At 33.3% G+C, this 17,029-nt stretch overlaps 1 protein-coding gene across 2 annotated transcripts in view; it reads left to right on the forward strand.

Annotated features, from left to right (window-relative positions):
• Positions 1–16,410, forward strand: part of LOC140445457 (microfibril-associated glycoprotein 4-like) — a 61,104-nt gene extending 44,694 nt beyond the window's left edge. For both annotated transcript variants that reach the window (XM_072537485.1, XM_072537486.1), the window contains exons 4-6: positions 7,261–7,482; positions 15,910–16,140; positions 16,198–16,410. In XM_072537485.1, the coding sequence (XP_072393586.1) occupies positions 7,261–7,482; positions 15,910–16,140; positions 16,198–16,361 (617 nt within the window). In that variant the 3' untranslated portion in view covers positions 16,362–16,410. The remainder of the gene's footprint in view (positions 1–7,260; positions 7,483–15,909; positions 16,141–16,197) is intronic.
• Positions 16,411–17,029: the final 619 nt, after the last annotated feature.

Consider the following 17,029-nt stretch of genomic DNA (forward strand, 5'->3'; position numbering starts at 1 on the left):
ATAGAAGACACTGGATTGATTTGGGGGAGGCCTATGTCCAAAGTTGGATTACTTAAGGCTGAAGAAGAAGAAGAAGAAGTTGCCAGCCCATCATTCTGTTTTAATTCTTGTGTTATTTAAAATGGGTTTGTCATCGCATTTTGTATCTGTTCCTAAACCACTGTGTTCGACATCGTCATTCGGATGGGTCTAACCAATTTAGAGGGTATTTAAAATTCACTTAATATTTTGTATAAGTGTGCCCTGTTTATTGAGTCGTATGCCTGTTTAAAGTCGACGAAAGTTCCGAGGCTTTGCTTAAGACCTGCTTAACCAATTTCCTGTCTAATATTCACTAATGATTTTATCCGCGAGGGGTTGTAAACTATAGTTAAGTAAACTGGTAAATATTTTATATCCATAACACAGAAAGGAGATTACCTTTTAGTTTAAACAGATGAGCTTTTTTATGGAGTGGGCACATGATACTCTCATTCCACTGTTTTGTCCTTTTATCTTTACTTCATATTTTGAGTATGACTTCATATCATTTTCGTTACTTTCCTTCCTTTCGACTTAAAAATTTTTGCTTGTATTCAACCCTTTTTATCATTAACAGTTTTATTTGCGTTGGCGTTTGCCCAGTAATATCCAGAAGTTGAATTGACTTAACCCTAGATTACTAAGTTACGTAAATATTATGTACCGATTTTAATCTGGCAGCTACTGAAAGAAAACTAAACGTGGCAATGCTTAGCCGCGTAGGCTATGCTATCCTCACTTTATAGTCAATAAAACAAATGAATACTCGCTTTGATTTTAGTTTGGCTTAGGCTTAGACCGTAGTAGATATAACACTCTGTACGTAAAAGATACGTGTGGTTAGTATCCGCGTAAAAAGTTTTGTACGTAATTGTGACGTGTTGTTATAAATAAGATAACGTATAAATGAGAAGATGAGGCAGAAGATAGCAGAAGTAAAAAAATACATAGGTCATCTGGGAATGATAGGCAACTAGAAAAAATATTGGAGAGCCTAAATATTATCACAATGGAAATAAGGGAACTAAGAGAAGATCAAAAAGAGTACAGAGCGCGAATGAGGGAACTCAGACAAGAAAATGAAAAGCTGAAACAGAAAAACAGAAAAACCCAACAAAAAGTGGAAGAATTGGAAAATAAAATAACAGAATGGAAAAGGACATAAGATAAAATAATATAATACTGCAGGGAGTAGAAATCGATACCTACGACCAAAATATAATAAAAGATAACGTCAAAAATTTTTATGCAATGCACTAAAAGTTGAGACAAAAATAAAAAGCGCAAGAAAAACTGGAAGTAAATCCTGCTTGAGTTCGAAAATTCAACGGACAAAGAAGAAATTATAAAAAATAAAGGCAAATTGAGAGACATTAAGGGAAAAGAAATATACATTATTGATAACATGAACAAAAATGAACGGATGATACAAGGTAACATCAGAACGAAGGCAAAAGAAGCTAAATTGGAAGGAAAAAACGTCAAGGTAGGATTACAAAAAATTAAAATAAATGAGGAGGTATGGACATGTAATAAACATCGGCAAGAACTCATAAAAATAGGAAACCATAACAGAAACCAAAAAAACTAAATGAAGTAAATAAAACGGTAGCAATAACAGCAATAGACAAGGAGACGATTGGGATTAAAAACAAGAAAATGAAAACTAATTTGGGAACATGGAACGTAAGAGACACTTATGAAACGGGAAAACGTAAAGAAATAATTAGAGAAACAAAAAAATATAAAATAAATATATTAGCTTTACAAGAAACAAAACAATTACACACAAAATAGTAAAAACAGATGATACAGTATTTTTAAAAGTGGGGGGAGTAACATATTGCTATGAACAGAATTTATCATACAGAAAAACCAGAGTGATGAATTTCAAGCCGATATTAGATAGAATGTGCACAATCAGGTTAAAAGGAATCAACGAAACGTAAGCATAATAAATGTACATGCACCAATAGAAGACGACATCGAAGAAGACAAAGATGCATACTATGAGCAACTAGAAAGAGAATATGACAGACTACTAGCATTTGATATCAAAATAGTAATGGGAGACTGTAATGCTAAAGTGGAAAAAAAGGAAATATATGAAAATATAACAGGAAAATACAGTAAACACGATGTATCAAATGATAACGGTCAAAGAATTATAGGTTTTGCAACAGAAAGACCAATGGTAATAAAAAGCAAACACCAACGCAGAAAAGATATACACAAAGGAACGTAGTTTTTTCCGGATAAAAGGACAATATATCAATGTGAATCAGATCACTTTTTGGTAAGAGTAGGTTATAAAATGAATGATAATATAAAGAAAGACAATTAAAGGGACCGAGAACTCAAAAACACTTCAACACAGTAATACTAAAAGATAATACGACACAGAAGAAGTACGAACAACCAGAAACACTAGACCCGGAAGAAAAGTGGAAAAGCATAAAAGAAGCAGTTTTAAACATCAGTAAAGAAACGATAATTAAAGGTAATAGAAAATAAAAAGCAAAATAAAGATATGATAAGGAATGTTAAAAAATAGCAGAAGAAATTAGAAAAATAAGAATAAAAAAACTTTAGAAATAATAATGACATTAGCACATAAGAATATAGAGAATTATGAAGAGAACATGCAGAAATAAAAAAAGAAAATACAACGAAGAAAAACTCAAAGTGATAGAGGAAAAATTCTAAAAAAAAGGAAATAAGATCCTTTTACCAGAAAACAAGAAAAATGGAAAGGAGATATCAGAAACGTAACTCATTTATGAAAAATAAGGAAGGAATACTAATAAATGAACCTGGGGAAATAATGAGAAATTGGCAAACTTATTTCACACAACTTCTAAACAAAAACAAATAAGAAAGGGGAACAATCCAGGAAATTAAAGATGATCATATAGTAATAGAAACACCTACGGGGGAAGAAATAGAAAATGAAATAAGAGGACTAAAAAATAATAAAAGCCCAGGAATAACAGAAATATCGGCGGAAATAATAAATGCAGGAGAAAAAAGACTACACACGGAGATACATAGCCTGATAAAAAGTATATGGGCAACAGAAAGAATGCCAGGAGAATGAGCCAGGGCAAGGATATGCCCCATACATAAAAAGAGGTGACAAAATGAGATGTGAAAATTATAGAGGTATCGCGTTGCTACAAGTCTTGTACAAAATATTAACAAACATCATAAAAAAAGCTAAATCAATACACGGAAAAGATATTGGGCGAATATCAGGTAGGATTCAGAAGTAATAGAACGACGACAGACCAAATATTTGCTATAAAAGAAATCCAGACTACGTGCTACGAACATAAACAAGCAGTATACGTCCCGTTCGTCGACTTTAAACAGGCCTACCATATAGTAAAGCGGCAACAGATGTACGCACTAATGAAAGAAATGGCTCTACCCAGTAAAATCGTTGGGATGATAAAGATGACTATAGATAACTCCACAAATGAAATAGCATGGAAGGGACATAAATCAAATAATTTTAAAACAAAAGAAAGATTAAGACAAGGAGGCCCACTATCAACGACTATTTTTAATGTAATACTGGAAGGAATAATTATAAAAAGTAAAATAAACACACAGTAAACGATTTTTAAAATTGGCTTTCAATGTATGGAATTCGCAGATGATCTAACACTATCAACAACAAGTAAGAAAGAGCTAAACAATTAATGAGCAATATAATAAAAGAAGCAAAAATTTTTGGACTTCTCATAAATAAGGAAAAGACAAATTGCATGATAATGGGAGAAAAAAATAAAGAAAAAGAAGACAATTTCACATTGGACGTAGAAAGGGAAAATTCATGCGCGTTTAAAAGAGTTTCAGAATTTACTTACCTGGGTGTAAAAGTAGATGAAAATAGACATGGAGAAGGGGAAATAAAAGCAAAGATAGCAAAAACAAACAAAAAGAATGAAGCATTGCGTCCAAAAATGAAATCCAAATATGTCTCAAGGTAAACAAAAATAAGAATCTACAAAACAGTTATCAGATCTACAGCTACATATGCATGTGAAACATGGGCGCTTAAAAAATCAGAAATAGACCTTTTAGAAAGATGAAAGAGGATAATAAGGAACTTGAAGAACTAGATAATCAACAAAAAATAACGACGACAATCAAAGCACAGAGAATCCGATACTTAAGACACATCGAAAGAATGGGAAAGGCGGGAATGCCAAAAATAATTCTATTACGTAAACCAATACAAAAAAAAAGAATAGGAAGAACAAGAAGGAGATGAAAGGACAGCGTATATGAAGACTTAAAAAAAGTTATATTGTAAACTGGAAAGAAAAAGCTTTGGACAGAAAACAATGGAAGGAAGTAGCGAAGAAATGTATGCAAAGACTATAAGGAATATTAAGTGTAGTATTAAGTGTTTTATATAAACAAATGTAATATTGTATATATTATAGTAGTATAGAATATAGCATTATATATAATATGTAATAGTAATTTTAAGGAAAAATTAAATCTTTCAGCCCTAGGCCTTCAAGGTCAGTTAAACTTAATAAAAAAAAAATAAGATGTCTGCAAAAACAAATGTTAATCTAAAGCGTCCTCTTACTGAGAAAATATTGGGGGAAATTATAAATAAAAGTGACTTTAGTGATTTAAGTGATACAGAAGATGATCTAGAGGAGTTAGAAAATTTGACAGCGACGATAGTATTAAAGATAGAGACTATGATCCTACACAGGACGAAGAAAATGTCTTTACAAAACTAGCTTACACCTGGGCAGATACACCAGCAGAAACTCACAAAGAAACAAGAAATGCAATGCTCTCGTATAATAATTAAAATTACACAGCAGCCGTGATCAGAATCAACATATACTGATAACCGTATTGAACACAAATCGTCTGTTACAATGTGGGATAAACAGTCTTTAGTAGGTAAAAATGGTTATAAGTGGAGTAATTTACCAATAAATGATGGATGTCGTAAATTCGCATACAGAAATATTGTTTATATCCGTCCAGGTCCAACCAACTTAGCTAAAGATGCTATAGAACCAATAGATGTTTTTAATTTATTTTTTACAGATCAGATTCTGGACAAAGTTTTGCTACGTACAAACGAAAAAATTGCAGAGTTACGAGAAAAGTACCAGACAAAAAAAGCTACTGTTTTAGAAACGACATTGTCTGAACTGAAAACACTGTTAGGTTTGTTATTTTTATCTGCGGCTTTAAAAAATAATCACCTCTCAGCTAACGTTTTGTTTGATAGCACTTATTGTGGCCATAGATATAAAGCAACGATGAGTAAAGGTTTAACTTTTTGATCAATTCTTTACAATTTGATAACTTCTTGACAAGAGAAGAACGTAAAAAAGAAAGTAGTTTTGCTCCAATATCTAAAATTTAAAACTTGTTTATTTAAAACTGTCAAAAATTATAAAGCTAGTTCATATGTGACAATCGACGAACAACTCCTAGGATTTCGTGGAAGGTGTCCTTTTCGCATGTATATGCCAAACAAACCTAGTAAATATGGCATAAAAATAATTGTAGTTTGCGATGTGGCTACGAAATATGTAATAAATGCAACACCGTATCTGGGTAAATCTACTGTAACCAACGGCATTCATTTAGCAGAACATTTTGTCACTAGCCTGACGAGACCTTTACATGGAAGTAGACGTAATGTGACAATAGACAACTGGTTTTCGAGCATCCCTCTTGCGAATAAATTATTATCTTCCTCTTAACATTTGACAATGATCGGAACACTCCGGAAAAATAAAGCAGAAATACCTTCTAAATTGCTCGATAACAGAACTTGGAAGTGCTGTTCAAGTATGTTTGTGTACGATAAAAACATGACTTTATTATCTTATAAACCTAAGCAAAATAAGAAGGTCCTTTACTTTGATACTTTCAACTATGCATTTTTTTGGAAACAATAATCATGAAACAACAAAACCCGAAATAATCCATACATAAAACTTAACTAAAGGGGCTGTAGATACGTTTGATCAAATGTCTCAGAACATTTGCTGTAAAATAGGAAGACTAGAAGGTGGCTGCTATGCATGTTTTACAATATGATAAATATTGCAGGAGTAAACGCTTTTGTAATCTACCATCACAATGCAACTAAAAACGAACAGGAGCCATTATCAAGATTAAATTTTATGCTGAAACTTCATGAACAATTAACGAAGCCGTGGCAACAAATAAGACTCCAAAAAGTACCAACTTTATCAAGAAGTGTCAAAGAGAGTCTTTCCATGCTTTTGAATTTAACGCATGTTGCTGAAGACCGCCGAGGTCTCCAAGGGAAAGGAAAACGGATTTACTTTAGTTTATGCTCTACAGCAAAGAAACGAATGACAACTACCAAATGTTACAAGTATGGGAGTGCCTTGTATGGAGAGCATCAAATAAGAATGTGTATGAAATGTGTACATCAATAGAAGGTTATCGTTTCTATATTTGTAATGTTTGTTATATGCACAGGTTTATCGTGTACATATTATTACACGATTCTGTTCTGTGTCAAAGAGTTATTTATGTTGTTTATATTTGAATTATTACTTCATATTAATCCAAATATAGAACATCAAATATAGAACATATTAATGTTTTTTTTTGTATCCTTCCTAAATAAACTTCTCTTGAAATTAAACCATTTTGTTTTAATTATATATGAAATAAAAAGAAAATATTAGACCTAAATCAATGAGTACGTTATATTTACGTGTAGTTAGTAACGTGTAGTTAAAGAAACGCTAGTATTCTAAGGTTAATTAACATTCTCGTCCGTAAGCAATCATTGCTCAAGACTTCCTACTGTCTTGGTAATGATTTTAGGCACAGCTTCCATTCCTCGGTCCCTACGGAAGTCACTGTTTGTCACATATTAACAAGCATCTACAAAAATTCCAAGTATTTGTTTTGGAATAATATTGCTGTTTCTTGTTTTAACCTATTCCCAAAATAAGCTACCATTGGTCCACAGGTCTTAATGTTTGTTTGTAAAATAATTTTATAATAAAAGAAGATGGTTCTACAAAAAGTCTCACTGAGTATCTAGAGAACTGATAGAATTATTGAATCACCCTTTAATGGAGATTATGTTGAAATGTAAAGGTAAATTTTACCTAAAATGAATGTTATATTTTTTCGTTATATTATTTATAGTGCAAATGTATTAAAGTAATCTATATCTAAAGACATTAAATATAATTTTAGGTAATAATAAGTCAGGCGTGTACACAATCAAACCTAGAACAAGTAACAAGCCGTTTGCTGTCTTATGCGATATGAAAACTAAAGGCGGTGGCTGGACTCATATTCAGAAGAGGTTTGACGGATCTCAAGATTTCTATCTCCCTTGGAGAGACTATAAATTCGGTTTTGGTAATCTTATGGGAGAATTCTGGATTGGATTGGAAAATATTCACCATATGACAGGTAATACAATGTTAGCAAGTAATTGTACTGTAACTGTTAAGTGTAAGATTGACAAAAGCAGGTTCTTTTCTATGTTAAATAGGTGTGGAGTGAACTAAGTAGCTTTACAACGAATACAGTCTTAGATTTATGCATGCGTAATCCCGGATAAAAGAAGAGAGTTAAAGAAGTAAGACCTCTATAAAAACCAGTATTAAGCAGGCATGACTAATCATCATCATAGTTATTAACATCTTGGCAGATATGCGGATTTATCATTGAGCATCGGCAGCTCGGATAGTCTGAATAATGATATGTATTTCTCTACTAGTCGCAGTGTAGTTAAATGTACTTCCTCAGTATACTACTTGTTAAGAAGCTTTTTCGTAATATATGACCATCGCTGTGTAGATCTGTCATGTTGGCGTTGACTCTGAGGCCTTCCTTGGACTACCAATCGCTCTATTTTGTGATCACTTCGATGGATAATACCAAAGAACTTTAAAATTCTAAATTAAACAGTACTAGAGAGACGATGATTGGGTTTATTTCATCATGAACAGAGAAGTTCTTTCGGCGAGCCGTCCAAGGAATTCGAAGCAGCCGTCTCATGTTGTAGCATTTGCAAATTCTTTAAAATATATATTGAATTATATTGAAATCCCCTATGTATTAAATTGAAATGCCCTCATATTTGAATTAAAATAATGAAGAATGTTTTCCATGTATATTAGTTTCCTATCGTAAAAGTTAAAAAACCCAAATATGTTTTCAATTCATCTTAGCGTCATCGAGGTCAAAAATAAACCATCTTAGAGTTTGTTTATTTATTTTACAGCTTCGTATTTTCCTCGACATTTTTTTTATCGTTAAACCGCCGGATACTGCGTTTCAATTCCCGTGTGTGTCCCAAGTGTCTTGTTTATGCCAAGTTTTTTGCCGGCAACATAATTGCTCATTCTCGCTAGGATCGCTACCAAATGTAGTCGATTTTAGCGTGGGTCCAAATTTTTCTTCAAATTTGTAATGTCTTCGTTGTTCGTTCTTTTTTCTCATGGAAAATGTATAGCGGTGTAATGTATTGTGGCAGTTAAGGTTCATTTAAAGTTTTAAGTAAGAATTAAATGAATCTTCGTTTCTATCCTCGTTTTGTTTCTCCCTGGTTGTCATCCCGGGCTTTTTGGCAGTATGGAGATAAATTTGTTCGTGTGTTCGTGTCCAGAGAGTTTAACCCCAGTTATGGTTACAGAAATTTTAAGTTATAAAGTGAAGTCCAAGTAACTTTTTTGTAAAGACAGACATTTTTTTCTTCAAATAATACAGTATAGCCCAAAATAAACAGTACTGAACTTGAAATTATTTTATTGTTTTAAAAAATAAATATTATTGGCACTTTAAAAGTGCCATTTTAACATTTTATAAATGAGCTTCTCCTCTCTCAGTCTCAAGACAGACTTCATACCGATATTCCAGATTTCTTGTAATGCTATGAAATAAAGGTTGTCTCCAGTCTGCGAAGAAGGCTATAACGGCATCCTTTAACTCATTGTTTGTTTGTGGTGCCCGTTTAAAAACGGCAGTTTTAGCCATGCCTCAAATGTATACGTCTGGAGATGTTAAGTCTGAAGAATGTGCAGGATAGGGGAAATCAATAAATCGTGAAATAAATTTGTTTGGAAAATGTCCCTAAAGAAATTGACGAACTGCGACAGCAGTATGGCCAGTTGCCCTATCCTGCTGGAAAAAATGAACTCGAAATGTCAAATTATGTGCACAACAAAATTGAAGTAGATCAGGGATAAAGCGTGTTAAAATTTGTATCTACCTGTGTTGATTAACTGTGACTTGCCTACCATTTTCTTAGATAAAGATTGGACCAATGATTCTGTGTCCCGAAACTGCACACCAGACACTCACTTTTGCGCTATGTAAATGAACTTCTTGAACTTTATTTGGTCTAGCAAAGCCCAGAAATCGATTTGTGCGACGATTTACATAGCCTGACAAATAAAAATGTGATTCGTCTGAAAACCATACATTTTTCAAAAATTCAGTATTTTCGTACTGTAATGCAAGAATTCTAGCAGAATATTCCACTCTACTGTGATAATCCCTGGGATGTAATTGTTGATGTACCTGAATCACATACAAAAATGCACCCAGCTCGTTCAGGATTCTTTGCAAGGCAGTTTGTTTTAAGTCAAGATGCAACGCTGTTCCTGTCTGGCTGGCTTTCGGATTTTCCAAGATTCGCTCAAAAACACGTTGATGGTTATCGTTGTTGTTAACTGTCTTTGGATGCCCTAAGTTTCCTTTTCGTTGGCATAATACATTACCCATTATTCTAAACTTTTCAACAACCTACAAAATTACAGGGGAACGTTTATTAAACCGTTTTGTGAACTGATCACACACGTATTGCAGACTTGCACTATTACGTCGGCCGATTCCGTATGAGCGAAAATAATGCTCCACAAGAAACATTTTCTAATCTGTACTTAATACCATTTTTAACAATTAGGCCTTAATAATTAATTATATAAGGATTACTTGACAGGTCTATACTAGTAAAATTGAATATGACAGCGGGCACAAAGAGACATCCATGTTTCAGTTTCAGTACTGTTTATTTTTGGCAATACTGTATTTTGCTTTCGGTAAAATTTCAAAATTGTAATATTTAAAATTGTAAATTTTAGGGTTTGACTTTAGCTGTCATTTTAATTTTTCTGTTTTAAATTTAATGTTCACATAAGACAGCTAGCTTTATTAATTTTTGATATTAATTTGTTTTGTTTAAAAAAAAAAGGTTAACCTGCATTGCAGTAACAATTTCTTTGTAAGTTTTTGAGTATCTCCAACTCCTAGAGTTTGTAAACGGATGACATGTCAGTTTTTCTTTATATTTTTGTATTTTGCGACTATTGATATATTTTTGCATTGTCTATTTTTGTAACTGTTTTTGGTGAGACACAATAAATGTTTTAATTTTTTTCTTAACCATTTTGTTTATTTTTCTAACTAACTCTCTAACCCCCTTTTTTGAGTTTCATGTATAAAGATATGTTTTTCATTTTTAATAATTATTTCGATAGTTACAACTTGCTGTTGTAATAGTTATAATTAGGCCCTCGAAGCGGCGTCCTTTTTAAATTGCTAGAGATGTTTCCTGTTTCCTGTTTCTTTTTGATTTGTTTGTCCCAAGAGATTCATGCTAGTACCCCTTTGTTTCATTTTTGTAGTTGCCCCAATCCGCCCCCTTGCCATTTACTTATCCATGACCCCAGCTCTCCAAACAAACCCCGAGTGCCCTTCGCACAAGTATCGATTATTTTGCTTGCCCTATCTCCACCCCAATAATTTCTGTCTCCAATTTTCTATCCCTTATAATAATACCCCATGTGGTAGGCAAAATATATTCGTTACAATGTCCACATTTTAAAAGCGTCTATGCGTTGTCTTTCTGATTATTTGACTATCCATGTCTCGCATGCATTGTACAACATGGAAAAAAACCAGAGTTAAAACAAATCTCTTTTTGTTTGTAATAATAATGTGACGATCACGCCAGACCCCGTTTAGTTCAGTCATTGCTGCTCGTGCTAGTTGTATCTTCTTCTTCTTCAAGTGCCATCTTCTTTCCGAAGGTTGGCGATCATCAGGGCTATACGTATTTTCGAAACTGCTGACCGAAACAATTCGTTGCTGCTACAGCTATACCATTCCCGTAGATTCTTTAGCCAGGAGTTTCGTCTTCTTCCTATCGACCTTTTTCCTGCTATTTTCCCTTGCATAATTATTCGAAGCAGTTCATATCTTTCGCCTCTTGTAATGTGTCCCAAGTATTGCAGTTTTCGTTTTTTGATCGTAAATATGACTTCCTTTTCTTTATTCATTCTTCTTAAGACCTCGACATTTGTGACTCTCTCGGTCCATGATATTCTCAGTATTCTGCGATACATCCACAGTTCAAATGCCTCTAATTTTTTGGTATCAATCTTTTTCAACGTCCATGACTCCATTCCGTAGAACAGCACAGAAAGTACGTAACATCTCATCAGGCGAAGTTTCATTTCAAGGCTTAAATCTCTTCCGCAGAACACTCTCTTCATTTTAGTGAATATGGATCTGGCTTTTTCTATTCTTATTTTGATTTCTGCTGAGCTATCGTTGTCTTCATTTATAAAAGTGCCTAAATATTTGTATTTGCTAACTCGATCGATAATTTCATTGTGTAAATATAAATTTTGGACATTTTGTGTTGATTTCGATATTACCATAAATTTAGTTTTCCTTATGTTCAAAGATAGTCCATATTCTTCGCTGCAGTCTGCTATCTTATTCACCAATGTCTGTAGCTCTTCAAGTGTTTCTGCGATCAGAACGGTGTCGTCGGCAAATCTCAGATTGTTTAATCTAACACCATTTATTTTAATACCTACGGATTGCTCAGAGAGTGTTCTATTCATTACGTCTTCGGAATAGAGATTAAACAGGGTTGGTGACAGTATACACCCTTGTCTCACACCTCGCTTTATTTCGATTTCTTCAGTGGTATTATTCTCTACTCTCACTACTGCTTTCTGATTGTAGTACATATTTGCTATTAGTCGGATGTCTCGTTTATCTAAATTCTTTTCTGTCAGGAGTCTGATTAGGTGATCATGCCGCACTTTATCAAAGGCCTTGTTGTAATCTATGAAACACATGAATACATCTTGATTTATGTCAAGACATCTTTGAGACATAACGTTCAGTGCAAACAACGCCTCTCTTGTTCCAAGTCCATTTCGGAATCCAAACTGGGTATGCGTCTTTGAATTTTGGGTTCACAACTGCCTGTGTTGGTAACTAAAGGTACAATATGTTATAGAGAAGACCAGCCATACTTCGGGTTTCAGGAAACTGTTGTTGGCGGTCAATAACCATAATTTTGGTTTTGTTGTAGTTAATTTTGAGTCCAAATTAAGCTCTTTCTTCTTTAATTAGTTAATTTAATGATTTTCTGGAGTAAAGGAGTGTAGCGTCATCTTAAGTTTTTTCAGGGCAAATCCCACTTCGGAAAAAAGTATGTCAGATTCAGATTTAAAGCTAGTGTAATCTTTCTCTCTTGTCATTTACTCATTACAGAAGATAGTCATTTCTTCCAATATTTCTAACAATTTTTCTCCATTAGTCTCTATCTTCAGCTCTTTTAAAAGCTTCACAGAATGAGTTTCCAGCTAAATTCTTAATTTTTTCGAACCTTTTTTTTCGATTTTTTCTAATGGGTGGTCGTGCTCTTGATCTTCTCCCCGGAACGTTTCCAAAAACCATTTATCTCTCCAAACTATCGTCACCTCCGCAATCCCCATAACCAAAAAATTTCAGAATATGTTGCAGACATATTTTGGACAGCCTGTTTTTAATCTCGAGTTGTTTTAGAATGGTTGTCCTATGAGCTGTCCAAGGTATGCGCAGCATTCTGCTACAGCACCACATTTCAAATGCATCCATTTTTTGGTACTTGTGTTCGCGAAGAGTCCAATTCTCTACCCCGTATGGAAATATTGAGAATACAAGGGCATTCACCAGTCTCATCTTGGTATTTTGAAAAATAGATCTGTCTTTACAAACTTTGGTTAGGCGACTCAGCACATTTTTGGCTATACCAATACATCTCCGAATTTTTGCTTCACAGACCAACTTTATTGCTATTGTACTCAACTTTTTTTCTTCTTCTTTAAGTACCGTGCCCAAGGTTAAGGCGTGGGTAGCATCCATTACGATTTGCCGATATTGTTCCCCATCTTGCGCGGCATGTAATAATTCATCTACTGATAAGCCAGTCCATTGACGAAAGTTTCGGAGGCATAAGTATTTCTTTCTACCAATTCCTCTTTCTCATCGATCTTGTCGTTGGGTATCAACTGAATTATCCTATATCTGATTCCTCTCATTATTTGCCCCAAATATTCGAGTTTTCTTTTTTTTATCATCTTTCTTAAGTCACCTTCACCTTGACCTACTCTGTTCAGGACTTCTCTGTTTAAAATGTGTTGAGCCCATGATATTCTGAGCATTCTACACTATAACCACATCTCGAGGCTTCTAATTTGTTTATCATGTTAACCTTTATAATCCAGGTTTTAAATCCGTACAGTATTACAGGATACATATAATATTTTAGGAACTTAATTCTCAGCAGTAAGTTCAGCTGAGAACTGCTCAAAATAGATCTTAGTTTTATTAATGCTCCTCTTTCAATTTCTATACGAGTTTCAATTTCTTTATCCAGATTTAATGTCTCGTTTATCCAACATCCTAGGTATTTAAAATGGTTAACTTTTGTTATCGGTTCATTATTAACAATAAGTTGTATAGCGCCGAGGTCTTGTTTACTAACCACAAGTAACTTTGTCTTTGTTGTATTTATGCGTAGTCCGTTATTAGAGCATTCTCGAGTGACTCGATCCATAAGAAATTAAATCCGTATCTGATGTTGTTAATAGTTTTTTCTCCGATTCGAACTCCACATTGCTCTTCCAAGGCTTGGTTCACAATTATTTCTGAGTAAACGTTAAACAAAGTTGGGGACAACACACAACCCTATCTAACACCTCTTTAAATTCAAATTTTGTCTGTTTCTTTGTCGCCTACCAGAACAGAAGATTCTTGATTGCAATATAGATGTTGTGAAAGTCTCAGATCTTTATCATCTATTCCAATCATTTCTAGATATTCAAACAGCCTACCATGTTAAAGCCTATCAGACGCCTTCTCAAAACCTATAAAACAGACGTAAATTGATCTCCCCATGATCGTTGAAGTAGTGTTATCATTGAGAACAAAGCTTCCCTTGTTCCTAATCCTTCTCTGAAACCGAATTTTCCATTGTGTCTTTACATTTCTGCTTGATTCTATTAAGAATTATCCTAAGAAGTAGCTTCAGAGAGTGACTCTTAAAAAATAAAACTTATTATTCTAAAGACTTTTCATGATGATGTATAAAGTGGGGGCCTCGTATCCAGGAAGAGCTCTTTTATGTAGTTGGTCCATTCTTATTTTTTTTCGTTTAAGTCGAGAATAATTTTACCTCTGGAGTTTCTCATAAAGTGAGGAGTTCTTTTTCTTTAAGTGTAGGTAATTTCTTTAAGTTTTTTGTGTCAATTAAACTTGTCATGTTTTCTTTGTAGTTCTTTTATCTCACGTCATCTCTATTCCATCCAGGCCTGTTTTAGCTAACACAATCAAATGCCATTTCATAGTCAACGAAGCATATCATCATAGTTACTTGAAATTCTCTAGACTTTTAAAATGAGTTGTCTCAGGTTCAGGATTTGTTCCCGTGTACCTTTACCATTTACAAACCTCGCTTGTTCTTAAGCATTTGATAATGTAGATAGGTTTTTAATCTGTTTTTGATGATAGGCAATAAGATAATACTAGCATGTATTAAAAGTTATAATGTGCGGTAGTTTTCACATCTGGTAGTAGTTCCTTTTTTGTATAGCTGGATATAAATTGAGGTACACCAATCAGATGTTCATTTTTTTGAATTCCAAACAGCGACACAGATAGAATAGATGATATGTAATCCTTTGTTACCTAGTTACTCTAGTATTTCACCTGGTATTGAATCAGTTTTCACATCTGGTAGTAGTTCCTTTTTTGTATAGCTGGATATAAATTGAGGTACACCAATCAGATGTTCATTTTTTTGAATTCCAAACAGCGACACAGATAGAATAGATGATATGTAATCCTTTGTTACCTAGTTACTCTAGTATTTCACCTGGTATTGAATCAATGCTTATGTATTTATTTCTCTTTTGCGATTTAATTGCCTCTTTGACTCCAGTGAGTACTGTTAAAAGAGAGTGAAAAGTAAACACCTAACATTCAGGTATCTACGGTGTGTCCGCAGATATTGGTCCGTATCGGCGTATAAATATTTACAATACGCCCTCCAAATATCTGTACCCTTGTCCAAATCCGTCTGTACATTACCATTATTATCTTTGATAGACCAAGATTTCTGCTTGAATTTACGTGTGAGTAGTATTACTTTATCGAAGAGTTTTTTGGTGTTATTTGTGTCGGCATGTTGTTAAATCTTATTCCAGATTTTCTCTATACGCTTGTTCTTCTCTCGTCTACAAGCAGCATGGATAGCTCTAAAGAGCTTTCGGTACTTAAAATTCTTAAGAGAACTTTCAGTAATAAAATTTTAATAGTATAATATATTTTAGGGTGTTGGTAAAAAAATAATGTTGTTTTCTATTTTACAAACTGTTGAGGGAATAATTAATTATTGGCACTGATTTTTATCGCTTTAATAATTTTAACTGTTAAACATATAACCACCTTTTTAAGCAAGGAAAAACCTTAATTTGTCAGTATTTTATTAACATCTTTAATGATACCTTATCATTGCTACTCGAATTATAACTTTTTATTACATTTTAGCTTTTGAAATAAGCGAACTTCTGGTGGAACTAACTGACACAGACAACAAGAACAGTTACGCCCAATACTCATCGTTCTCAATAGGCAACGAAAAAGATGGTTACATACTGAATAACCTTAAAGGGTTTTCAGGTGATGCTGGGGATTCTCTATCATTTCATTTAAATAAAAAATTTACGACTTTGGATGTGGATCAGGATACAAGTTCCGGAAATTGTGCACAAGTAAATGGTAAAAAATATTTTTTTTTATAATTTTTGCTAAAACTTTAAGTTCTTTATATTTTAGAGGGCGCTTGGTGGTACGGGGATTGTCAGCATAGCAATTTAAATGGGAAATTCATGACTATAGTGCTTCCTAAAACATATGATTATCATGGATTACGCTGGCGCACTGTGAAAGAAAAGGATAATTTGGCAGGGTCAAGAATGATGATACGACCAATAATTTGAGGATAAAATAAGTTTTTCTGAATACGCAATAAATTACAATTTTTCTTAATATAGTATTATATATTTAAAACTAAACAATAGATATGTTGTAACAAAAATATTTTTAATAAGTATTTAACTAGACAAAATTAAAATTTTTTCTTTTTTGTAAAATTTTTCCATAATATAAAAAAACAATACAAAAATCAAGAGAGATTACGGCTTTTTTGGCAATTCTTCCATACGAAGGCGCTGAGCCGAAGTATTTTGTAGATAGATAGATACATAGATAGATGGTTTATTGGTAATAAATCAATACAAAAGTATTTTTTACAAGTCAAAGACAAAATATGTCAATATAGTTAATAAACACATAAATATAAACACAAAACATAAATACAGTGTTTTAAAATATACTTACAACAATTACAACAAATTAAAATTGGAGGTAAAATACTCCTCATATGTAAAAAAGGCATTCACTATAAGGCAACTCGTAATTTTCGCCTTAAACTAATGAAAATTAAGAGCTTTTATTATAGCTGGCACTAAGTTATAGAATTTTATGGCTAAATACCTTGAACCATTTCTGGATCCCTCAAGACGGCTAAATTCTTGTATAAGATTATTATTAAATCTGGTGGGATACTTGTGAAAATCTACATGCGCATTGTATTGACTAAGATTTT

Source organism: Diabrotica undecimpunctata, chromosome 7 (genome assembly GCF_040954645.1).
Source record: "Diabrotica undecimpunctata isolate CICGRU chromosome 7, icDiaUnde3, whole genome shotgun sequence".
NCBI classification, from domain to species: Eukaryota; Metazoa; Arthropoda; class Insecta; order Coleoptera; family Chrysomelidae; genus Diabrotica; species Diabrotica undecimpunctata.